The 24,629-nt window shown below is 34.7% G+C and overlaps 7 protein-coding genes across 7 annotated transcripts; 4 read left to right on the top strand and 3 right to left on the bottom strand.

Annotated features, from left to right (window-relative positions):
• Window positions 1-5,327: 5,327 nt before the first annotated feature.
• PHYBLDRAFT_163749 (hypothetical protein) lies at window positions 5,328-6,117 on the top strand (the record flags this gene model as incomplete). The annotated part of the gene is made up of 5 exons (XM_018434864.1): window positions 5,328-5,364; window positions 5,417-5,437; window positions 5,684-5,711; window positions 5,793-5,883; window positions 5,938-6,117. 5 exons carry the CDS (start codon window positions 5,328-5,330, stop codon window positions 6,115-6,117), a joined length of 357 nt encoding a protein of 118 aa, XP_018296695.1.
• Window positions 6,118-6,315: 198 nt separating this feature from the next.
• Window positions 6,316-7,985, bottom strand: PHYBLDRAFT_185288 (hypothetical protein; the record flags this gene model as incomplete). Its single annotated transcript, XM_018439055.1, has 2 exons — window positions 6,316-7,657; window positions 7,761-7,985. 2 exons carry the CDS (start codon window positions 7,983-7,985, stop codon window positions 6,368-6,370), a joined length of 1,515 nt encoding a protein of 504 aa, XP_018296694.1. The 3' UTR covers window positions 6,316-6,367.
• Window positions 7,986-13,944: 5,959 nt separating this feature from the next.
• PHYBLDRAFT_107287 (hypothetical protein) lies at window positions 13,945-14,757 on the top strand (the record flags this gene model as incomplete). The annotated part of the gene is made up of 1 exon (XM_018427990.1): window positions 13,945-14,757. One exon carries the CDS (start codon window positions 13,945-13,947, stop codon window positions 14,755-14,757), a length of 813 nt encoding a protein of 270 aa, XP_018296693.1.
• A 708-nt stretch (window positions 14,758-15,465) lies between these two features.
• Window positions 15,466-15,812, top strand: PHYBLDRAFT_62595 (hypothetical protein; the record flags this gene model as incomplete). Its single annotated transcript, XM_018440988.1, has 2 exons — window positions 15,466-15,646; window positions 15,685-15,812. The coding sequence occupies 2 exons, from the start codon at window positions 15,466-15,468 to the stop codon at window positions 15,810-15,812; spliced, it is 309 nt and encodes a 102-aa protein (XP_018296692.1).
• A 400-nt stretch (window positions 15,813-16,212) lies between these two features.
• On the bottom strand, window positions 16,213-17,308 carry PHYBLDRAFT_77081 (hypothetical protein). The gene is made up of 6 exons (XM_018443225.1): window positions 17,212-17,308; window positions 17,000-17,104; window positions 16,886-16,924; window positions 16,686-16,775; window positions 16,418-16,589; window positions 16,213-16,327 (listed from the first exon to the last, which is right to left on the bottom strand). The coding sequence occupies exons 1-6, from the start codon at window positions 17,296-17,298 to the stop codon at window positions 16,245-16,247; spliced, it is 576 nt and encodes a 191-aa protein (XP_018296691.1). The 5' UTR covers window positions 17,299-17,308; the 3' UTR covers window positions 16,213-16,244.
• A 2,393-nt stretch (window positions 17,309-19,701) lies between these two features.
• On the top strand, window positions 19,702-21,069 carry PHYBLDRAFT_179630 (hypothetical protein). The gene is made up of 3 exons (XM_018438183.1): window positions 19,702-19,767; window positions 19,905-20,104; window positions 20,339-21,069. Exons 1-3 carry the CDS (start codon window positions 19,719-19,721, stop codon window positions 20,990-20,992), a joined length of 903 nt encoding a protein of 300 aa, XP_018296690.1. The 5' UTR covers window positions 19,702-19,718; the 3' UTR covers window positions 20,993-21,069.
• Window positions 21,070-21,164: 95 nt separating this feature from the next.
• On the bottom strand, window positions 21,165-24,094 carry PHYBLDRAFT_176859 (hypothetical protein). The gene is made up of 4 exons (XM_018437822.1): window positions 24,047-24,094; window positions 23,856-23,950; window positions 23,565-23,763; window positions 21,165-23,408 (listed from the first exon to the last, which is right to left on the bottom strand). The coding sequence occupies exons 1-4, from the start codon at window positions 24,056-24,058 to the stop codon at window positions 21,441-21,443; spliced, it is 2,274 nt and encodes a 757-aa protein (XP_018296689.1). The 5' UTR covers window positions 24,059-24,094; the 3' UTR covers window positions 21,165-21,440.
• Between the last annotated feature and the right edge of the window lie 535 nt (window positions 24,095-24,629).

The raw sequence follows: 24,629 nt of genomic DNA, 5'->3' as shown, positions 1-24,629 counted from the left end.
TTCCTAATGTCTATTTTTTCCTTTATTTATTTATACATAAATATATCAAACAATTACAAAAAAAATCAACAACAACAACAATTTTATACATTGGAGCAATTACATTTTAGAAGTTATATAAGTTGCGATTTTGTTTTCTTAATTTTGTCCACCATGATCTGTCAAATATTTATTCATTGATTATTATTATTTTTGAGTGAAATTTTTATTTTTTATTAAAAAAAAAAAAAAGGAATACTATATCTATATATCTAAATCACATTAACAAAGAAATGGTGATGAGAATTGTGCTTTTCTTTATATTCTCTACCGGGAAAATACTTTTATAATCCTTGGTTATATACAAATTTGAGAGCTCCGCATTTATATATTAAATACAGGCAAGCAGCCAGACAGTGAGAGCTATAGATATAGATATAGATATAGATATAGATATAGATATAGATATAGATAGATAGATAAAATAAATACTAACTGTAGGTAGTATATAAAAATATATACATTTACATATACAAAAGAACCAAATCATATCTCCCCATCTGTGTGACAATACGTATATAGGTTGGTATTAATATTAATATTATTATTATTAATATTGTTGTTCCTGCTACTGCTGCTACTGCTGCTGCCACTGTTGCTTTATAAGAGAGTATACATATACACTTTATATATATAATGTCAAGCAAATTATAGGTAGATACAAATATGGGAAAAAAAATAAGAGAAAGGGGAAGAGGGGGCGAATGCTTGGTTCGAATACTATTTCTTCTCCTTCTTCTTTTTTATAATATATATATATATATATATACATTGTGTTGACTCAAATTTGCCTTCTGGGTTTAAGTCGGATAACAAGATTGTGGTCTGTAAATTTCATAACAGAATTGATACTAAAAAAGGCTTTGTCTATAATTCTCATTTTTTTTAAAAAAAAAAAAAAAAAAAAAAAGCTGTCAAACTAAAATAAATAGATAAAGATAACCAAATACTCGGAAACCAAATATATATATATATATATATTTCAGATAACTACTGTGACAATAAAGGGAATTCCAGGAAAAAGATAATGAATCAACAATAAGAACAGGAACACAATTTATGAATGAATTGATTGATTTACATGGTTATATATTTGAAATATATAACCAAATCATTAAAGTCAAGTCAAAATGGAAAGCATTATAGAGCTGTAGTGTGTTGATCAGTAACTCTAAAAAAGAAAAGAAAAAGAAATGATAGTTCTGCACATGTCTATCTATATCTATACAAAAGCAGTAGCAAGAGCAAGTAAAATAGAAGAAACAGACTTCCTGTGTAGCCCTGATCCCAACTAAGAAACCCAACAAAGAAGAAGAAGAAGTAGGCTATACCGGGGGATATTTTCTGCCGGCCCGGATTTACGGGTTTCTACATTCACCTGAAAGACAAAAGAAATAGTTGACTGTACACACAATAGACTTGAGTTGGTCCAAGCTAAATCTATATGAATTTACATGAGTTCACATGTATAGTGTCTTGGCTGGTTATGATCAAAAACCATGAAATATTAAATACATATCCTTAATATCCTTTATCTGAATTCCGTTATCGATGAAAGAATATTTGGTACCGTAAATTGGTGTAACTTATATTGACTGTAATGAATGCTGGAGATTAAAGGTAATTTCCTATATATGTTGAGATTTATTTAATATTTTTTTTATATTTTATTTTAACTTTTTGAGAAATAAAGAAAGAAAGAAAGAGATAAGGGATAAGGGATAAGGAAAGCACTGAGATTTGTAGATTGTGTGTTATTTGCAAGATATATATTAGACTGTATAAATCAAACAATCATGTAGTTTTCTAATAAACCTTTATGTATAAAAGTAGTGTTAGGTTTAATTCATATCTCTTCTATCTGCAAATGGCTGTACTGCTATATAGCAATCATGAATAAAGCTTTGATCAAATCAAGTGATTTATATACATGATATATAAATATCGGATAAAAGCAAATAGAGCGGTTAAACACACAGATAGACATGTTGAGTCAATATGTAGCACAATCTATCTTCTTTCTTTATTACTGTGTTACTATGTACCACCACCATCTGGTACAATCTGGTGGTACGTAGTACTAGTAGGAAGAATTTGATTTTTTTTTTATCATTATTTTAGTAAGATACAGCCACAACCCACGCTACGGTATTTATGGTGTATACTGGGGAAAACACCACAAGAAGTCATTTCGCCACTATTATATATATATATATATATATATATCAAAATAATAAAAGCAATTGTCACACGAAGCTTGAAATGTCCTCTACATAATCTTCATACACACGTCAGCTTTATGAATCTTAACATCTATTAATGATCACATTTCAGAATGAGCAAGTAGACAATCAGGCAGTCAGAATACTTTAATTCTTGTTTTACAAAGATGACCAGAGTCATTTTGATTGATGAGCATTTGTTTTTGAATCTGTGGATTAGTGTTAATGAGAAAGTTTGTATGTTCTTGGAGTCATAAATGATATCTATTTCTCTCTTTCACCAAATAGACATGGGTGTGATATTAGTTAACGTGTCTTGTAATTGACGGCACAAAGATATGAGTTTGTTACTGTGCATGTTCACAACAGTCCAAAAGTAATACAAAACATTTGTGTTGTTTTGACATGGGAGCCAAGGCTTTATGCATTTATTCGTTTATTTTTTATTGAAAAGACCTTTATACGGCTCTGCATCATACTAGTATCATTACTTCTGAATTGTCCACAAAGAATTGGGAAAAAAAATAGTCTGCACAATATAAAAGGTTAAATATTAGTGCAATGTAAGACCTGTTTGGCGCAAGGGGACTTACCAAAAACCTTGTTTTTTATATATATATTTCATTATACTAACAAAACAATATTATGTATATAGTGAGAGAAATTCATCGAACAAGTCTGTATTTCCCAAGAGCTTAATTCTGTTTATCTATATTTTTTTATATACCTGTATGTCAAAGAAAAAAGGAAAAAAGAAAGAAAAGCCTACTTGATTCTTATTATTGTATAGTTTAAAATACATAATTTGAACGAGATTCTTGGTTTTGTATGTTCTTTATGCATAGCCTACGTTATCAGTGTTCTACAGGTATCCAATCAATAAAGATGCTCTGGGAATTATGCATTATATATTTATCTAATTATACATATTGTTTGTTGTGCTTTGTTGTACATTACAATATTGTGAAATTTATTCTTCTTGTGCTACTGTAGATGTCAAGTTCAAAAAAGGGAAAGGAGGTTATTGTAAATCAGAATTCATATGGATCGTGGCACTTGATATTATACTGTATAATATTCAGCTATTATTTTTGATTGATTGAATGCAAAGGGAATAGGTTTCATTCCGTCATAAGAAATTCACAGGCTGTACCAGGTATCAAATTTTTTTTGTATTGTGTGTTATTATGGGGGTGGGTCGGTTATTGATATGATTGGTTTGAATTATAAGTGGGTTATATGACAAAAAATAGAAAGAGAAAAAAGGGGTCGTCTTATCAAAAGGGTTAAAATGATAATAATTTATTTATTTATTTAATACGCCAAATCAACCCTTTAAAATAATCTGATGCGCCCTTTTGTTGGATGATCTTTTCAATCAGAAATGAGGAGCAGTAAATATAAGCACTATACTACAAACCAACAGAAATACTTTTATGTGTGTCTGTGTTTTTATTTCTATTACCTACAGACCAAACCAAATCGATACTAATCAATAAGAAGAAGAAGAAGAAGAAATAAGGGCAGTGTAACCTATGCTAATTGAGAATCCGCAAAAGCGTGTGTTTTATGTATTCGAAACCAAATAGATAAGGAAAAATCATATTAGAATAAAGACTTTAAGCCATTAAACAATCAATACATTTTCTTTATATGTATTCTGTAGATAAGATAATAGAAAACCTTTACTTTGTTTTATCTAGTCTAGCTATCCAAAAGGTAAAATAAGATTCTTTTGTGCATATAAATATATTCAATACTTTCTTTGTATTTGTTATAACTTCATGTGATGAATCTATTTGAAATAAACTGTTTCAACAAAAAACTTAAGATAAATAGAAATGACTCATAAAGACTAGTTTTTCTTACCCCTTTATCTGTTTCTTTTAGACAATAAATATAACAACAAAAAGGAGAGAGGTCCTGGTGGATCAAGTTACAAACCAAGAGTCACTCTGACGCAGCCAATACTTTTAACGGAAGAAAAACAAAAGAAAAAAAAAATAAAGGGCCTACCCGAATGATATGAATGTAACAATATCTCGCCATTTTTAGACATCAGCCTTTTTTATTTTTACTATTCAAAAAATAAAAATAAAAAAAGGTTCAACTCCTTCAAGTTTCTTATTTTATCGAAATTGTATATACATTTGTTTGTTGGAGGAGGAAGAGAAAGAGGGACATTTGTCTAATAAAAACAAGATACAATATATATATATATGTAAGTGGGGGAATGGTTGGTCTTGATTGGATAAAGAATAGGGAATAGGGAAGGCTAAGTTTTGGTTCTTTTTTTTTTTTTTTCCTTTTGTTTCAAGTATGACAGGAAATGAATCACATGAGTATAAAGATATATTTACCTGTTTTCTGTGGTGAGGTCGAGTGAAACAGAAGAAAGTGTCACCAGTGGTCAGGCTGACGATACACAGAGATATATACATCTATGTACATATAAGGAAAGGTCTTTATATCTAATTATATTTCATTAGCGAATAATCAAAAGGTCAATACTGTGAAGTTAAATGTTAGTAGATTATAATTCTTGTCAAACACCTAAATTACAAGATTATCTTGTTTTGCATCTTTTAACTAACTAACCAATCAATCAATTAACCTCAAGAATATTTTACATATATATATATATAAGAAGGGGAGGATCTTGGTGACGATCTCAACAAATAAATAAATAAATAAATAAAAGTACAAGGGGTGGGGTAAAGATAATAGTTGATTCCCAGGAACCACGAAACTGAGACACAAAATAGTTTACCAAGGGCAGTAAAATAAAATAGAATACATTACATTACATTACATTACATTACATTAATCAGAAAGTTGGTCATTAAAAGTCATGTTCAAAAGACCAATCCTTTCAAACGTCAAAGTCTTCTTTTCTTATTGGGGCTGTTTTTACAAGTATCGAACAAATCGGTAATGAACCATGGTGGAATAAAAGTTATGCATCGTTCCTCAAGTAACGTACAACATAGGTTCTATATTTGATGATAAACCAAACAGAATAATATAAAATACAGTGACATCATGTCTTGCTTATAGACATCAAAAATGACAGACTGTTTGCGTTATCACTATTTTATCCAAAGTAAGAAACTAAATAACCAAATATATATATATAATTTTATACATACAAAAAGAGTCATTACTTGAAAAGTATGGTAAAAAAAAAACAAAAAATCAAAGAATACACCCACACACAAACAGCTAATTTGTTTGTGATCCTGCAAAACTTCAAAATAAGCGGGGTGAATTACTTGTTATTTTGAGGTTGGACAAAAACAGCCATAATCTATAGCTTTTTTTTTGTATTTCCGCAAATTAGCATTGGTGGCACTGTATGAGTCTTTAGATATTTATCTAATAACCAAAAAAAAATAATAATAATATCATTTTTGTATTTTCAGGGGATACGAGAAATTATCTACCCAGAAGGTTATTTTTGTATAAAAAGACCAGCCATTTTCTTTTTCTTACCTTTCTTTCTTCAATATATAAATATTCTATTCTATTCAGTCAACCAAATACAAACACCAAAATAATGTTCACACCCGTATCTATGCCTGCAACCTGTGAAATGTGCGGAAACTGGCTTCCAGAACACAGCGTACGTCAAGATGATCAATATTTGACTATATTTGACTAACATTGTCTTTCTTAGTCAGAGTGTCCCAGAAATGGCGTTCACCCATCACAATGGGCCTTGTCTTGTCCAGACGACTTCTTGTTATCATCTTTTGACCTTGACCAAGATATCATCCATAACCACCATATTTCATTTGCCCCACAAACCTCTCAATTATTGTCGGCCTCCCAACTCAATCTCTTGACCGAAAAGTAAAATCAAACAAAATCATAATTTTACTATTTCTCATTATATTATGTATATCTATCTATCTATCTATCTATATTTCACACTTCAAACATATACCTCATGTATAAATAATGTATCATACAAATCTCCTTATTCTTTCTTATTTACATAGCTTCTTTTCAAGATAATCTTATAAACCAAAACATATAAACATAAATATAAAATCAATAAAATCAATAAAACATTATTATTATCATTGTTATTGCTTGTGTGCTGGTTATGTTCTTGGCTTCATCTTTTGCTCAGCCAAGGATCGAGGCTCATGGCAAATTATAGACACTCCCGTCATGCCAGCCTCTGCTAGGGCACTCGCCATCCATTGAATCGACGTCACGGTTGTCCATCGATAGGTATCTCCACTCCCAAACACATTCGCATGGAACGAAGAAAACTGGGTACGGATCTTTCGGCCATTGTTCAACTTGGCCCGTCTCGCCGGAGGTTCAAGTAGTTGGTTAAATGCTTCCGAAGGTGCATCCGGAACAACCGTAATCGACAGAGGTGGCACGCTTGTCCACAAGTCCGGATCAAACACCTCAACACCATTTCCACTCTTACCATCCCTATCTGTCTTTTGATTACCAAAGTGTGCCCTCAATAGGTACCTAAACCGGGCCTGCTCAAGTGGCCCTCCAATCACATCCACAATATTCTTGAGCCGGTCAAATGCTGTCTGGACCATACAGAGCCTTTTGTGTTCCAGCACCTGTCTGAGCTGAGGCAGGACAGGTACGACCGCCTCCCGTGCTGCCTGGATCTGCAGAGGCTCGCCCTGGACCTCGTCTGGCGAACACGCGTGGTGGGCCATCTCAGACAGCAGAGCCAATGCGGTCCCGACATCGATATTCAACACCGGCGTCGTCAGGTCAAACGGATCGACATCCTTGACCACCCCCGAGTACGTCTTTTCGATCGAGTCTGAAGAATCTCCAAGCATATGCACAATCACTCCTAGCTTCTCAAGTCTTGTCATCATCTCTCCGACAAACGCATCGTCATCTCGTCGGATCCGCATAAACGCAAAAACCACAGCCGGCCGGCGGAAATGAACGTGATGAGCCTCTGCACTCGCCAGAAAATCTCTTGCCTTTTTAAAGATCGGCAGTTGATTGATGTCATCCTCTCGTGATTGATAAACAAATCCATCCTCATCCTCATTATCACCATCATTTCGGCCATTTGAATCAAAACCAAAATCAGAATCTTCATCTTCATCTTCGGATAGTTGTTCAAGTCCTGCCATCTCATATCGCATAGCTCTTGCATTCTGAGCAAACACCTTGATCCACACTAGCTCACTTTCGGCAACAATATCAATCTTGATGCTCCGATGACGAATCATCTCTGCACGAGATCTCCACATATTGTCATTGACTGGAACAGCTACGGTCCGCAATACCTCCACAACTCCACCTGAGCTAATCAAGGCTTCATAGACAGCTTCAATATAAGTGAGGTTTGTGGTCTGAATGTATTTTTTCTTGATACGGGTTGGGTTATCCAATAACTAAATACAAGATATATGTAATTATGGTATGTGTGTTATTAAGGTATAAAATAAATATATATATATATATATATATATATGTATACACAAAATAATACCATACGCGTTCTAGAAATTGAATCTCTGAAGCAAGAGATTTGGTGAGCCTGTGGAGTCCTGGCAGTGAATGTTCTTCTAGCTCTTTACAGTTTTCTTGAATGAAAAGGCATCGTTCCAAGAGTCCTTGGACTTGGGGTATAAGTTCAGCTGACAATATTTGATCTTGTACTTCTCCTCCTGTTCCTCCTGTTCCTCCTTCATCATCACTATCAACGGATTTCTTTCTCATTTTGGAAACTTGATGATATAAATATAAATAATATGTATTTATTTATATATAATGAAACAAGTAAAAAAAAAAAAAAAAAAGGGAAATAATCAAGAAAATATATATATATGTGTGTGTGTGTATTGGTGACTGGATTTATAATAAGCGAATATGATGAATAAAAATTGGCCAAGGCTCAAAATATGGGTGATGGCACACACACACTTGTATATAGTAGGTATTGGAAATGACCTACTCAGCATGTAATTCTTCTTATAAATAACATTCATATTCACACTTGTAATTCATAGCTATATAGGAATGAGAATGACATTTTGTTTCTCTTGATCCTCCTAAAAGGTGGGGTAATTTAATGATGTGCACGAAAAATCTTAAAAGAAAGCCAGAGAAATAGGAAAAAATGGGGTAGACGATTTTTTAGAGTATAAAAGCATTTATATATTGGTATTGAATTGAATTTCATGTGGCTGAATATAATAAAGATTTGCACATTTATTAAAGAGTTTCCACATAGTTTAAGTTAGTATTTAATTATTGTCTTTTATTGAATTTCTCTTTAAAAGACACTCTTTTTCAGACTAACTGTTGTTTTTATAGCAGACAAGTATAATGTACATTTACTCAGTATAAGCCTCATTTTTTTTAAAAAAAAATCATATGAAAATGATAAAGACGATGTGTTTTTATGTTTTAATATTTTTTTTTTATTATTATTAAAAATTAAATTCATTTAAAATTATCCAAGACGCGCCGGCTACTAATAAAGTACATATTCTAATATCTGTAAAGAAAGAGAGACATTTATGAGTGAAAATGATCTTTCTTAAATATTTGTAGTAACAAATTGTTTATAATTATTATTATTAATTATTATAGTCAGGAGTGCTAAAAGTTGTTGCGTAAGCACCCTTAGGATGTTTGTCCGTCATGAACTCTCGGACTGGTGCCAGCTTGATATCATCATATAAAATAATAATAATAATAGAAAAGAAAAGAAAAATATATAAAGAAATATTGAAAAAATTGATAATTACCTTTTTTGTTATATATAAATATTCATATCAGTTGTTTGCTTTTAGTCATAAAAGTGAAAGAAAGTATTAAAAAAAAAAAAGTTACCAGGCTTTGTTTTTATAAGCTTTTTTTTTTTTTTAAAAAAAAAAAAATTATATAAAAATTTATTCAGCCAACAAAAATGTAGCAGTCAATGTGACCGGCAACTTCAAGATTTTTTTTTTATAATAATAATAATAATAATATAATAAAAATTATTTATATTAAAGTAATAAAGGTAAGGGTACTGAAAACCAAAAGAAAACAAAAGACCTCTCTCCTCACAGTGCACTAGAAAGACAGTTAAAAAATAAAATAAAAAATAGGGTGACGTATATACTTTTTTTTTTTTTTTTTTTTTGGCTTTGAGAAAAGTCACAAAAAAGGGTTGATTAAAGGGTGGGATTATTAATTTATTAATTTATTGTGGAAATATCCTCAGTTTTGAAACACCAGAAGAAGCCTATAGAAATTAAAGTATAAATATAAGGTGATCAATCCTCGATTTACAACCTTTGACTTTTTTTTTTTTTTTTTTGCTCCTCTCACCTTCTTAATTTGATTCTTTTCCAGAATAGAACCACAAAGATTTTGACTAATACGTTAGTAATAAATATAAATAAAAAATGGACAGGCAGTTTAATTTATATTTGCCAAGAGCTTTATTTTACTTTATTTTATTTGTGTTCTACTCGTTTTCTTCCTCTTTCTTGCTTTGTAACACTTGCTCAGTTTTATCTTAAAGGAAATTTCGCTTTCACACAGCACATTATTACCATTAGATAATATGCTTTTTAAAAAGATGAATAGTTAAAGGTAGTCTTTAGAAATCATATTATATTAACCATAGTATATCATGAAATATATGATATCTTTCTTACTTATCAATATTGTTTCTATGTCGAAGATCAAGTTAAATTGATTTTGTATATAGCAATCTATAATGACATTTGATCCAAGAATCCTTTCAAAATAAAAATCTGATAAGAAATACAAAAGGCTTTTTCTTTTCTTTCTTTTTAAACCAGTGCAGTCTAGAGAAGTTTGTCTTGCCGATTCTCGGCATCAAAATATAACTTTTCGCCCCTCCCCTCTTGGTTTGATCATCATTTTTTTCTTTCTTTATTCGATTCCTAATAACTGACCACAAAGTGTTTGATTGGAGTATACCCAATAATATATATATATATATATATATACTATGGTCAATAAGGTACAGCGGTAATCCCCGGGATACTCATACATTTTTACCTTGATAATTTAGTTGGAAACCAGAGAAATGATCCATGACAAATTTCTTATAAGAGTAAAAATAATACCTGATTTATTAATGACACAATTTTAGAAAATACAAAATACAAAATACAAAAGAAAAAGAGATATTTCAATATTTCTAATTTAATAACAAAAACCCACGATTAAGGTGTCTTTTTACCCACACTAATCAACGACAGTTTCTTTTTTTTTTTTTAAAAAAAAATATTATTATTATTATTCTTTGCACCTTTGTACAAAAAAGGAGAATTTCTTATATATATATATATATTTTTGTAAAAAAAAAAAAAAAAAAAAAAAAGAGTGTGTGTGGGGACACTTTTGATTTTGTTTCAATTTTCTATAAAACACATGTCATTTAGTTTACTATGCTGCTATATTTTACTCTATTTTACTTTGTTTAGTTTGTTCTTCTTTTACTTTTACTTTTTGGAATAAATATGGTCTTTACCAGTAAATAGCTAAAAATATACAATTCATTTGTCCAAAGAACAAAATTATATGTATATATAAAAGTAATGACAGTTTTTGTAGTGATTTATTTAAATTCAATGTAATTAGACATTTGAGATGGTCAAAATAAGGAAATAAAGACAAAGCTATAGACAAACAAATTAAAGGTACCTTGAGTAAATTTGGGTAGTTTATTAAAACAGATATGTATATATGGATATGAAAGAAAGCATTTAAGTTCTTACTAGATAAATCTCATGAGTAGAATTCTTTTTTGTTGTTGTTGCTGTTGTGGATCAGGTTGTCTGCTCTGGTTTGGAAAATTAAATAAAAAATAAAAAAAAGTCTATTGAAGCGCACTGACTCCGCTTTTTTTTTTTTTTTTTTTTTTTTTAGCACACGTGGAAAATGACTGGCAGAAAAAGAAAACTTCTGTTGCTTGTCAATTTGTATGATAAGTTTATTTTTGTTTCAAATTTTGAAATGTTGCAAAACAAATTGATAGTTGATCCTTTTACATCTCATTATTCACAAGCAATCAAATATACATACATAGGTACCTGGTAGGTCTATATCTTGTACAACTCTACAAACGTGTTATAGTCTTTTCTTTTTCTTTTTTGATGATAATGATGATATACATAGCCACAATACACAGCCATTCGATTTCACTAATTAATGTATTTAAAATTGTTGTTGCCTATTCGTTTGTTCTTTACCGATAAGAATCTTCAAGTTTTAATTGTACCTTTTACCAAGAATGGTACATTTGCTTAGAATATTATCGCTAACATCTTGTAACTCTATAACCAAGAACATACCCTTTATACATATTAACTAAAATATAAAAGATACCTTGCATCGTATTGCTTGGTTGCTTGGTTACTTGATTACTTGATTACCTTTTTATTCATTTTCTCCTTTCTCTGATTATTCTCTTATGGTCTGGAAGATGTTTCTTGAATTGCCATTTAAAGTTGATTGGTGAAACAAGATTGTTATTTTTATATATGCAATTATATATATATATATATGTGTGTGTGTGTGTTAGAGATATGAAAATTCCACAGAGCCTAGCAGCTCTCTTTATCTCTTTCTTATTTCTTCCTTTTTCTGTATACTACCATTCAGGTAGATTTACTTTTAATGTATATTTAAGGCTGTGAACGATGGGTGTTAGTTTACTGATAATCTATTATCATAATAATCATACCTTCTATATATATATATATCTGTTCTTTCTTGAACAAATTAATAAACAAATAAATAAATAAATAAATAGATAAATAAAGTACAAAATAGTAAATTTCTGACCAAAGCTCACTCGTGCTGTTCAAACTGAAATAAATAATAGTACAAAAAAGAAATGTAATAAAAAGTTGATACCCTATTCTTTTGACTCATGTTCACCCCCTTACAAGCACAAAGTACGACAATGACAAAGAAAAGGCAGTGATGCTATAGGCCGATGGTTACGGTTACTTGCTTAATCCTTTATTTATGAATTTAAAAGAAAATGATAAATTAAATAATTAAAATGCTGACTATGGAATTTTTTTATTTTATTTTACAGGCTACAAGTGAAGTCATGAAGTGTAACAATAAATATACTAAATACAGAGACCAAAAAGAGAGATTTTCTGGGTGGGAGTTTTTTTTTGTGTGCGTGCGTGTGCGTGTGCTTGTTCTGAAAAAAGAAAACAGGGCCAAAAAATTGAGCTTCTTGAAGAGGAACACAGCAGATGACATTCTCTAGAATTACAAGAATACGATTCTCGGAAATGTCAAGGAAGCACTAGAATTACAAGTATTCAATGCCAACCGTCGATAAGAGTAAAATAAAGTAGATGTACTGCAGTGTATCACTAGGCAGCCAAGGGTACCAAGGTTTTTTCACAAATTGACCACGAAAGAGACAAGAGAAAGTAGCACATTAGGCGTAGAAAAAGAGAAAGCAAAACCAAAAGAAAAAGAAAAAGAAAAAAAGGTCGGCAATATACACAAATTCAGCCATTCAGTTTGGCCAGTCAATTAGTCAGTCAGTCAAGTAATCATAGGTCCCATTGTTCCCATAATTACCGTTTTGTGTAATAAAGAGTGACCAGCATACATCACTATTTTCTATTTCTATTTCTATTCAATTTCTTTTTCTTCTTTGGGTTCTGAATTTTATAAACCCACGATCAAAACCAATGAGTGGAAAGAATTTCCTTTATATATAACAAAGTTTCAAGTCGTACCAAAGTCACCCCACACACACACAGAGTAGGTACTCGGTACCAAGTACAAAGTAGCTAAACAGAGATAGTAGACAGAAAGCCCCTCCTATCTTTGTATTCCTTTTAAAGACTAAAGAAGGTTAAGAACACACTGTCTACTGTACTGTGTTCACTTTGGATCACAACAAATAATAGAATTATATATATATAAAACACGATGCAGAAAGTCAAAAATAAATCTACAAACCAGCCTTTTTATTTTACTTTACTTTATCTTATTTTATATATTCACTATTTATCTATTTATCTTTCAATTTCCTTTCTTTTTTTTTGGATTTCAATCTTTGTCTTTTACATTTCTTTTTCATATTTCGATGACGCGCAGTTACTCACACTTTCAACTATCAGACTTCTTCTCCAAGGGGTCGATCCAGAAACCCACCTCATTTCCTGGATCATCTACACCCACATGCCTTGCCATTGTTCAGCACAGAAACGGAAGCCTGGCTACCAAACCACTTGTACCCAACAAAAAACGCTCAAAACATAAGACCCACAATGCGTTCCGACGGATCTTTCAAAAGGCCCAGCAGCCCATCCAAGTTCTCAAAAAGACCCAGCGATTGTGCTCACTCCCAACCGAAATACTCGTTTCTATCATCTCCTTTCTCGATCTGCCTGCCTTGCTATCCCTCTCATCCACGTGCCACCTCTGGCACCGGCTCTGCAGCCCTAGAAACCATATCGTCTGGAACGAACTTGTCAAAGCCGACTACCCTACTTCTCTGCAGCTCGGAGATCCCTATGCAGTCTACCGAGAAAACCACGCCTTGATAAAGCGCTGGAATGCCGGCCAGGCCAAGGTTTCGCATCTCACAGGCCACCAGGACAATGTGTACTGCATGGCCTGGGTGAGCAAGAGCCTGTTTGTAAGTGGCAGCCGCGACTGCTCCCTAAAGATGTGGGACATCTCCTCAAATTCTTCTTCATCATCATCAGTATCGCCCGGGCCAGTCAAGTCCAAGACTGTGCACCAGGGAAGCATCCTCTGTCTGGGGGTCTCGGAAGACAAGAGCATCCTAGTGACCGGCTCTTCAGACTCGACTTGCATCGTATGGAGCCTTCCAGACCTGACACCCAAGCCGCTCGTCTTCCGCAACCACCAGTCCGGAATTCTTGATCTCTGTCTTGCTCTGCAGTACTGTGTCAGCTCGTCTCGCGACAACACCGTCCGGGTCTGGAACCACACGACCGCAAAGGAATGCCACTCGCTGGTCGGCCACAGCGGGCCTGTAAACGCCCTGGATGCCGAAGGACCCTGGGTCGTCTCTGCTTCCGGAGACACAACCCTGAGACTCTGGGACGTCAGGACCGGCGAGTGTCTTCGAACATTTTCCGGCCATGCGATGGGCTTAACGTGCGTCAAGATCCAGGCATCAATGATCTATAGCGGCGGCCAGGACGGCAGGGTCAAGATCTGGGACCAGAACACCGGCATGTGCACCATGACCCTCGTCGGCCACACCAAGCTCATCCGTGCCGTGACCTGCCAAGACGGCAAGGTTGTCAGCGGCAGTTACGATCGAACTCTGCGGGTCTGGGACGCCAAGACCGGAAAATGCGTATTAAGGTACCAGAGTGAAGACTTTGGGTGGATCTTTAGTGTCCTGATGAACCGAACCCAGATGATCAGTGCTGGACAGAGCAAACAGATCATGGCTCTCGATTTTGGTCTAAACTCACTCACCAACCACAGTAACATAGAAATTTAATTGAGAAGTCATGTCTCCTTTGGATCTACAGTTTGGAATGCCTAACAACAAATTTACTCTGTTCTTTGCCGCAGTACACTTTTATACCCCCTCTTTTTTTTTTAGAAGACTTTCTAAACTTTAGATCACTTCTTTCAACACCCAATCTTCATGTTTAGTTTTCCTTTATATATATATATATATATATTATCTCTCTCTCTCTCTCTTTAAAGCCACATCTCTTCACCTTTCCTTTCTAGACCTTTTTTTCTTTTTTTTTTTCTTCTTCTTTTATCTTATTGTATTTTATTTATTTAGTTTTCATTATTATTCATCAACATCTATATATGTTACTCAAGTGAAGATCAAGGAAAAAAAAAACAAAAGAAACAAGAAAGAAAAATGCGTACATAATTCATTACAATTGTATAAATTTCTATATATTATAAACCCTAAATAATTATAACTATAATTATAATAATCATAATAATAATAATATTACCATTAACCCAATAACCCAATAAATTTCTTACATATGTAATGAAGCGTAATGCAGTGTAATTTAGTGTATTTGTACGTATATATTAATGTGTATGTGTGCCTGTGCCTGTGCCTGTGCCTGTGCCTGTGCCTGTGTTTGTATTTGTGTTTGTGTTTGTGTTTGTGCTTGTGTAAAGGATTTGCATAAGCATAAGCATAATACATATATATATATATATATATGTATGTATGTATGTATGTATTCGTAACTTTGTGAGATATTGTTACATTGTTGTTGCTTCTACTGCTTCTACTGCTTCTACTGCTTCTACCCCTACTGCTGCTAGCACTGGTGCTGGTGCTGATGCTGATGCTGATGCTGATGCTGATGCTGATGCTGGTGCTGGTGCTAGTGCTAGTGCTAGTGCTGGTACTGAATATGTATCTTTTATGTTACAAAAAAAAAAGGTTATTTAACTTGGATAAACATTGATATCTACAGCTTTCCTTTCAATCTGTCAGTCCTACCAAATCTAACCCACTCTGCACTTCTGTACACAGTTGCATGGAAACCAGAGAAACCAATAAATACATAAATAAATAAATAAATGTACTTTTTTTATTTATTTAGTTATTTATTTAGTTACAAAATAAGAAAAAACCACCTTCTTACCTTTCCTTTACCTTGTTTTGTTTTGTATGACTCTTATTCTAAATACCCTGGTTCAGGTCGAGAGCTCAAAGTGGTACAACGAGGCGTAAAATTATTTATTTAGTTATTTTGCTTCAAGTAAACAAATCAATCAATAAATGAGATATCTGTTTATTTTATTGACTATTTCTCTTTGTCAAGCCACATACACATTCATATATATATTTCCAAGTTGTTAGATTGTGTTGCCTTGCTTTCTCACACCTTGATGCCTATTTCTATCTATCTATCTAATCTGTCTATCTGTCTCTTGGGTTAGAGTGTAATTTGTATATTCTGGTATTCTAGTCGCACACAATTCTTTTTATTTATTTATTTATTTTGTGTCAGATTGACTATCTAATAGAATGGTCATAACAGTTGAAGCTATTACTCCTGGCTCTTCCATTGCACCAATACCTAATATATAAAGAATTGATATGTTTAGTATGATATACACATATCGCAAAGAAGAAGAAGAAGAAAAAATATACTAGAAGATAGGCTTACCAAGATCACCACAAGCAAGGAGTTTGCTAATTGGTGGAATTACTTTAAAATGAAGAACATCCTGGAGTATGTTTAGGTGTTGTGCCGTAAAAGGATGATTCCACATGTTGGTATTCATGGCCGGACAGACTACAACAGGCTTCTTTATATCCCATGCTCGCAATATACAAGTCTATAAGAGCCAGCGAGATAAGAAGATATTAAATTTCGGTTATTTTCATTTATAGTCTAATCGTTTCTTTTCTTAATATGATATATCTATACATACCAATAGGTTGTCGCACAGCCCATTGGCAATTTTGGCCAGTGTGTTGGCATCTAGTGGCGCAATAAGCATAATGTCTGCCCAATTACGAAGCTATAAAGAAGAGTTATTACACATTACATTACATTAAATTACATTACATTACATTAAATACACATACACATACACATCTATATAAAAGAAATTATTGAGAATATTCATACATCAATATGAAGAACTGGATCTGTCTTCTTTTTCCAAATCTATTTTTTTTAAAAAAAAAAGTATAAGTAACGGTGGAAATTATTCACAAAATAAAACAGAGACAATGAACTTACTGCCCATTCTTCTTCATCAGTATGTATCTGAGCATCGATATCTTTTTCTTTAAAAAAGAAACTTGAAGCCTTTGTTGGAACTACTTTTACATTTACCCTAGGATTCTTTTTTTTTTAAAGAAAATTTTACATTGTAAATGAATGTCATTATCAGAATTAGATTTTTTTTTAAAAAAAAACTAATAATAATAATAATAATAATAATAATGTACCTGTTTGAGGTTTAGAACAAGCTCGGACAACTTTATGCTAGCAACACTTCCTGTTGTGCCAATGAGGATGTTAATTTGTGAACTCATTTAATAGTAATGTAGCCTTTCTTCCATTCATTCGTTCATTCACATTTTCTTTTTATTTTATTTTATTTTTGGGTCCGACAAGATAAAACTGCGTCACTTTCCCCGCACAAATGCACTTCTTTTTTATATATATTGAATGGTGAACATGAGATTATGATCAAATTCCAAGTAAATGGCACTAGCTACCACCCACCAGAGATTCATAGACAATGTGATAATAGTAATAGTAATAATAATAAGAAGAAAAAGCAGCTGGGAAATACAGGAACTCTCCTTATACTCTTGTAACAGGTATGCTCCAATAAAGTTAAAGGTGAAACCAAACGTCAAGATGGTCAGACCATGTATTGGACTTTGATTTAGTTGGTATATAACATAAAGAAGTTGAAGAGTAGTTTATAGAGTTGATTTCCAAAATAAATGTATAAACTTTGTAATTTTGAATACAGAGGGATTAAAGAAAGAATAAGTTGCCTAGCTGCCTAGCTGCCTAGCTAGATTGGTATTAATTTTCTTTCAAATAAAATATAAAACGCCGCGCGGTTGTATAAAACTCTAATTGTATCATACGCCTAACTGTAGGTATGTATTTTGTGGGAGATACACATGAACTCTATCAATAATTCACAATATATATATATGTATTCTTTAGTTAGTTGGTTGGTTGATTATTGAATATGCTTATGAAATTAGGATCATAAAAATAATAATAGTAATAGCATGATATAAAGGTAATGGTTTGAGAGGAGCAGTTTATATGAATTTATTGCAAAAATGGAATTTATTGAAAAAAAGAAAAAGAAAAAGATCTTTACAGTTCAACCGACTCTAAAGATTGACCACATAACAAGCTAGTTATCTTATTGGCTTGAATAGAAATATATATATATATATATATTAATGACATGAACTCCTTATTTTAACAGATAGATAATGTATCTGAACTAATTGTATTTTGATGCCCTTGAAAATTATAAGATTTGGTTGGTGAGGTTCTAATTTTAATATATATATATATATATATAAAATTGGGCTTATGAAATACAAAATAAATAAATAAAAGAAAATGATGGAGATAATCAAAGCCTGTTCATAACAAATTATAGATAAATAAAATAAAGAGTCTAACTACTAATTATCTACTTATTACTATTGGTATGAAAGGGTTTATTAGATTCATACTGTTTGTAAATAGAGAGATAGAGTGGGGGGGGGGGGGGCTGTGTACGGGATTAAGGGTTTCTCCTCTCTTTCTCTTTCTTTTTTTTCATTTATGCACTCTTTTGAATCTATATATCCTATACCTTGGATACACTATATACAGTAGTTTAATTGGATTTCCACTAGAGATTATCTATATCTATTTAGCTTGAATAGCTGTACATATTCTAATGTGATTGCCAAAATAGAATAGAATATAAAATAATTAATGTCGTTAATGAACAAATGAATAAAGCATTGTCCCTCTATTATAAGATTCATAAGCTACCCGAGGGAACATGCTAATAACTAAACTAGGTTTTAACTATGACAAATGTTTGCCGTCATGGCTTATCAACCAAACAAACACTTTAATTCATTTTCTATTGTACAGCTAGCTTCTCTGTTTGCTTAATTCCGTTTGGACAATAAAGCTATCGATATTCTAGAGTATATTCATTTTTTTTTCTTACACCTAAATGATATGGTCTGGTTGTGTGACATAAAGGAAACCTATATACTAAACCTATAGTCTTTATCCTTTCTTTACTGATATATTTTATATAGGTGTGGGTGTTGGATTTTAATGAAAAAAGAAAAGAAAAGATAGAATCCTGATTGTCGACGTCACTTGCAATTACCGTACTTTACTTTACTTTATATGTCTTGGCAGAACCAAAAGACAGAACAACCAAAAATAAAATAAAATATAAAAAATTAATGTGAATTTGAATGTGAATGTGAATGTGGCCCATTCAATATCCGACCCATAAAGCTAGCACTCACAATGTAACACACCCCACGATCATCTTTTCTTTCTTATTTTTCGAGGCTTCATGGTTGACAAAAGTAGAAAAAAGACCTTTCTTTTTTTTTTTGGTCCAGTTTTTGCTTTTATTCCTCTAACCTCCAAGCCATGACGATAGACAAAATGTCTCATAAGCCTAACAAAGATATTCAGCTTATTATTTTTTATATTAAACAAAATATGCAGACTACATTATACAAAACGGAAATCTCATTTGGTTCAAAGCGGTCTTCTGATAACAAAATCTAAAACAAATAAACAAATATATATATATAGATATATAACTCATAAAACACCAATCCTGAATACGCAGCAGAATCACATGACCCCTATAGTTAGGAATCCTTTATAAAAAAAAATTAGCCTATTCTGCTCCCTCTTTTTCTTCTTTTTCACCGTTTCATTCCCCACTATGAAACTCACAATGAAGCTATTGAATGCCATCCTTGTCTTGGCATTAGGCAAGTCTTATCTTTTGTAGCTTAAACGCATTCAATACAATTACCATAAAAAAATAATATCAATTTTTTGTTATTAATAAGCTAAACTCTTACTTTTTATTTTTTATTTTTATTATCTTTTATATATATATGTACAGTCTGCAGTGTGTGCGCTGCTCCAATCAAAGATGTGTCAGTGACATCAGTCGATCTTTCTGAAGCTCCAATGAACAACAAGGGAGATGAGCACCTCTATATTACAGTTACCCGTGTTGACGACTTGGTTGACGACGATGGTTCTCTTCTTGCCGAACGTGTTATGGCTGTCCGTGTCCAATTCGATGTTCTTGAACAGCAGGTAAAAATATTAATAATATCTATATATAAATAGATATATTGAAAATAGTATTTTTAGTACAATAATCATCTTCTCTATTCTATTATCCCCCCTCCTCCTCCTTACTCCTTTATACTTTTACCATCTCTCTTTCCAACTCCTTCTATCAAACACTTGTACATAGATAGATATGGTAAATAGATACACATTCATTTATTAACAAAAAAAAACTTCTTCCGTTATAATCAATTTTAGCTGCGCTGCAATGGTGTGCCCGTGCAAATTGGTGTATCAAATATCCAAATCGAGGCCCAGATGGCTGCCAACCCAGCCAAGCTTTCGATTGAGTCTGCTGAAGATGCCGCAGTCCTTGAAGACAGCTTTGACATTGGCCTGGCTACCGTTGAAGTCAATGTGTCTTTGATGGACCAGATGACAACCGAGGATGGCCTTACCTTCCGCCGCCTCTTGGTCCAAGAACGTATTACCGAAATCAACGGACTCGAGGTAGTCCAGACTGAAGCCGGCCAGCAGGTCCTTGACGTATTTGACAATGGCAAGCTTACCCAATGGGGCGTCGATCCCTTGACTGGCTTTATGCTGCCCGAACCCCAAGCAAATGCTGACCAGAAAGCAGAGGAGTTTGGTATCATGTCTGACTCTCAGACTACCGGATGTGCAGGTGCCTTTGTTGCCGACTGGTGGAATACCCAGACCACCATGGTCCGCAGTCTTATCACTGGTACCCTCTGCGCCGCCCTGTTCCTCATTGCTGTTGCAATCCGCCAGTTGATTGTCACTGCCAGTCCTTATGAGTCTGTCAGCCAAGAAGCCGAAGACCAGGTTATCTGGCAAAAGGCCTCCATCAAAGAAGAAGATGAGAAGCGTCCTTTTATCTCTCAACAGTAAATACATAGCATAGCATAACAAATCCTAATGGAAAACCCCCAAATTCAAATTCAAATAAAATATATATCTACTATATCAAAGAATTCATTTGCACTTATTTTGTGTGTGTGTGTGTCTATTATCTATTGACTTATTGCCCTCTCTATACATTATCACACATATGTCATCTATGCAATGTCATAAATGCCATGTCATTTTTATATATACATTAAAGCCATTCGAAATAATAACTTTTTTTTGTTTTTTTTTTTAAAAAAAAATTCTTTATGTAGAGAGTAAACTCAAAATACAGATGATATACAAGAATAAATTTGTTGAATCTCTTGTTTCTATGAGAGAAAAGAAAAAAAAAGGGTGGATAATTTGATCTTTTTTTTTTGGTAGTTGTTTGATATTGTTGATGATATTTCATATACACACACACACACGCACTCTTAAATTATTGTGTTTAATCAATATCCATATCCTCCTTCTTCTCAGCGTGCTCCTCCATAGGAGTATCAGCAGCCTCAGCCTCGACAGGCTTGGGGGCAGGCTTGGGGCGGTTCATGATAGGAGAAGAGAAGGCCTCGACAGCCTCTTCTTCCTTCAACATGTCACGGACCAGAACAACAGGGTTCTCGTGCTTGATGGCCTTGGCCTGCTTGGCCAATTCGGCATCCAACCAGCGACGGGCACGGTCGCAACGGTCGACGATATCCTGGCGATCCTGGGGAGGGATGTGAGAGTACTTGTCATCAGAGTTGATGGCCTCCTTGGTCCAGCGCTCGCACATGGCGCGCAGGGAGCGCTCGGCACGGGGACGTTCCTCAGCCTCGCGGAAACGCTCGACGACGGGGTTACCGACATTCTTGAGCTTGGTCAACTTCTCGAGGTACTCGGACTTGGTGGCATCCTCGCCATCCTCGTAGATCCAGTCAACGACGGCGTTGAGGTCAGAGGCAAACGAATCCTTGACATCGGGGTGGATGTAGTCGGAGTAAGGGCCGAGGATCTTGTCACGCATGTCATAGCCGTACTCCTCAAGAGAGTTCTTGGCAGCCTCGGTGGCAACGATCAACTTGTCGTTCGAAGCCATCTGGCTTTCCTTCTCGGTGTACTCGTTCAACAACTCGCGCGAGATCGAGGTGTTGGACGAAACGACAGGGAGCTCACCAGTCTTGACAAGCTTCTTGACCTTCTTGATCTCCTTCTCGCCATCCTTGTTCTTAACTTCCTCATCAACAACCTTCTCCTCGACAGTGTAGGCAGACTCGACAGTCAAGATACCGTGGATGTTCATTCTAACCTTGACCTTGACCTGGGCAGGGGCCTTGTTGACAGGGGCAACGTTCTTGATGTTGAACTGGGCGATCCAGGGCTTGGTTCCGCGGGGGAGATCTTCAGGGTTGGTGTAGTAGGCCTCGAGGGTAAAAGGCTCGCTGCGGAAGAAGGTGAGGATCTTGGTCGAGGGGATCGAGTTGTTGCGGTCAAACACAACAAACTCGGTGTCCTTGTCCTCAGGGGTGGGCTCGCACTGGAACTTGATGGGGTAGGTGACGATGTCATTGACACGGAAGTCGCGGACCTTGAAGACGGGCGAGAGCATGGCGCACTGGAGGGCAGCACCACGCGAGACAGCCTCGTCCTGGTTGAGGGTGGTCGAGATCTCCTTGTTGAAGAACTTGGAGATGGTGGTCTTGATGGCAGGGATACGGGAAGTACCACCGACAATCTCAACAGAGTCAATGTCCTCAACAGTCAAACCGGCGTTCTCGAGAACCTTCTTGAGGGTGACCTCGGTACGGGTGAAGAGGTGGGCAGCCCACTCCTCAAAGTCGGTACGGTTGACAATGGTAGAGACATCCTTGTCATCCATAATGGATTCGATGTTTACGGGAGCCTGGGGGTTGGCAGAGAGGACCTTCTTGCAACGCTCGGCAGCGACGCGGAGACGGAGGAGGGCCTTGGCGTTGGAGTAGACATCGATCTTGTACTTCTCCTTGAACTCGGCAGCGAGCTTGTCAACGATGACCTGATCAAACTCACGGCCACCAAAGTGCTGGTCGTAGGCAGTGCCACGGACGTTGAGCTGTCCCTTGACAAAGGAAACAACGGAAGCGGAGTAGCTGGAGTGACCAACATCAACAAACACAACATTCTTGGCCTTCTCTTCGGGCAAATCGGTCTTGGTGATACCGTAACCCAAAGCAGCGGCGGTCAAGTCGTTGACGAGACGGAGGCAGTTGAGGCCAGCAATCTCGGCAGCATCGAGGATAGCGCGACGCTGAACCTCAGAGAACCATCCGGGGCAGGTAATGACACAGTCAGAGACGGGACCCTTGATCTCGACGGAGGTGGTCTCCTTGAGCTTGCCAAGGTACATGGCGAGCAACTGGACGTTGGAGAAGGAGTGCTTCTCGTTGAGGTAGTTAACCTATGATATAACATACACTTTTGATTAGCTTACATTTTTTCTCAACAAGACCACCGATGTTTGATTCCAACCTCTTTACTGTTTATCCAAAACAACAGTAATTTCTCTTTTCCTCTTTTGCTCTCTCTTTTGAAAATTTTCTCTTAATTTTATTACCTCGACACCAACTTGACCCTGGACATCAGCCAACTGGGAGAGGATGTAGGTCTTCTCAATTTCCTGAACCTCGGGGTCGTTGAGGCTACGACCAGCAAGACGCTTCAAGCTGCCAATGGTGTTCTTGAAGTTACTGATTTCCTGAGTCTTGGCAGACTCACCGATGAAACGCTGCTTCTGACCGAAAGACAAAAGGGAACTAAAGTAATAAAAAAAATTGTTGTTAATTACTGTTTAGTTTTTTTTTTTGGTTTGAGTTTGAGGGGGATGAGATGGGTCAAGCGAACTTACGGAGTAGCACGGTTGGAGACTTCATTGCAAATGACATCAATACCGCGGTTTCTGGCGACGGCAATAACTGCCTGGAGGTTACCGAGATCAATACCCTATAATCGTTTGGAAAACAAAGCAGAACATGTTGTGTTGGTTATTTGATGAATTTGGGTCATATAACAATGGTGATTGTTGACTTTTTGACTTACAACAACAGACATGATGTTTATAAAAAGCGAATTAAAGTAAGCTGGTTAAGAAACAGGTACGGCCAGCCGGCTATTTGGATCATTTGGTTTTTGCCTTTCAGCGCTGAGACAAAAAAAAAGGGAAAAATTCTTACACCTTCTATTCTACGTCATCCACAGTCACTATAGATACCTTGGACAGGTAGGATGAGCGACATGGTTTTTTTTTGACCAATGATACAGTGTATATAATTTCTTTGTTTTGGGTTCATAATGGGTATCTTTTTTTTTGGTTTCTGAGAAAAAGGAGTCTAAATGAGAAACATATGGGTAAAATGAAAATAATAATAATAATAATGATATAAAAGAAGCTAAAGGAGAACAATGGCTTAAGACTCCCTATGATAGACTAGTATAGTGATGATAAAGAAGAAGAATAGTAATAATTTTTTTTAGGGATTAAATACAGACTTATGTGCAAAAATTGTGTGTACTTTTCTTTTTTTTACTGCCTTTTTTGGGGAAAAATATATACGCAGTTAGAAATTATATAATATGTATATCCGGTATTTAAATTAAATTAACTGAATTATTGTCATTTATG

The sequence above is a fragment of the Phycomyces blakesleeanus genome (assembly GCF_001638985.1).
Source record: "Phycomyces blakesleeanus NRRL 1555(-) unplaced genomic scaffold PHYBLscaffold_3, whole genome shotgun sequence".
Taxonomy (NCBI): Eukaryota; Fungi; Mucoromycota; class Mucoromycetes; order Mucorales; family Phycomycetaceae; genus Phycomyces; species Phycomyces blakesleeanus.
This window is presented reverse-complemented; position numbering and strand designations above follow the sequence as displayed.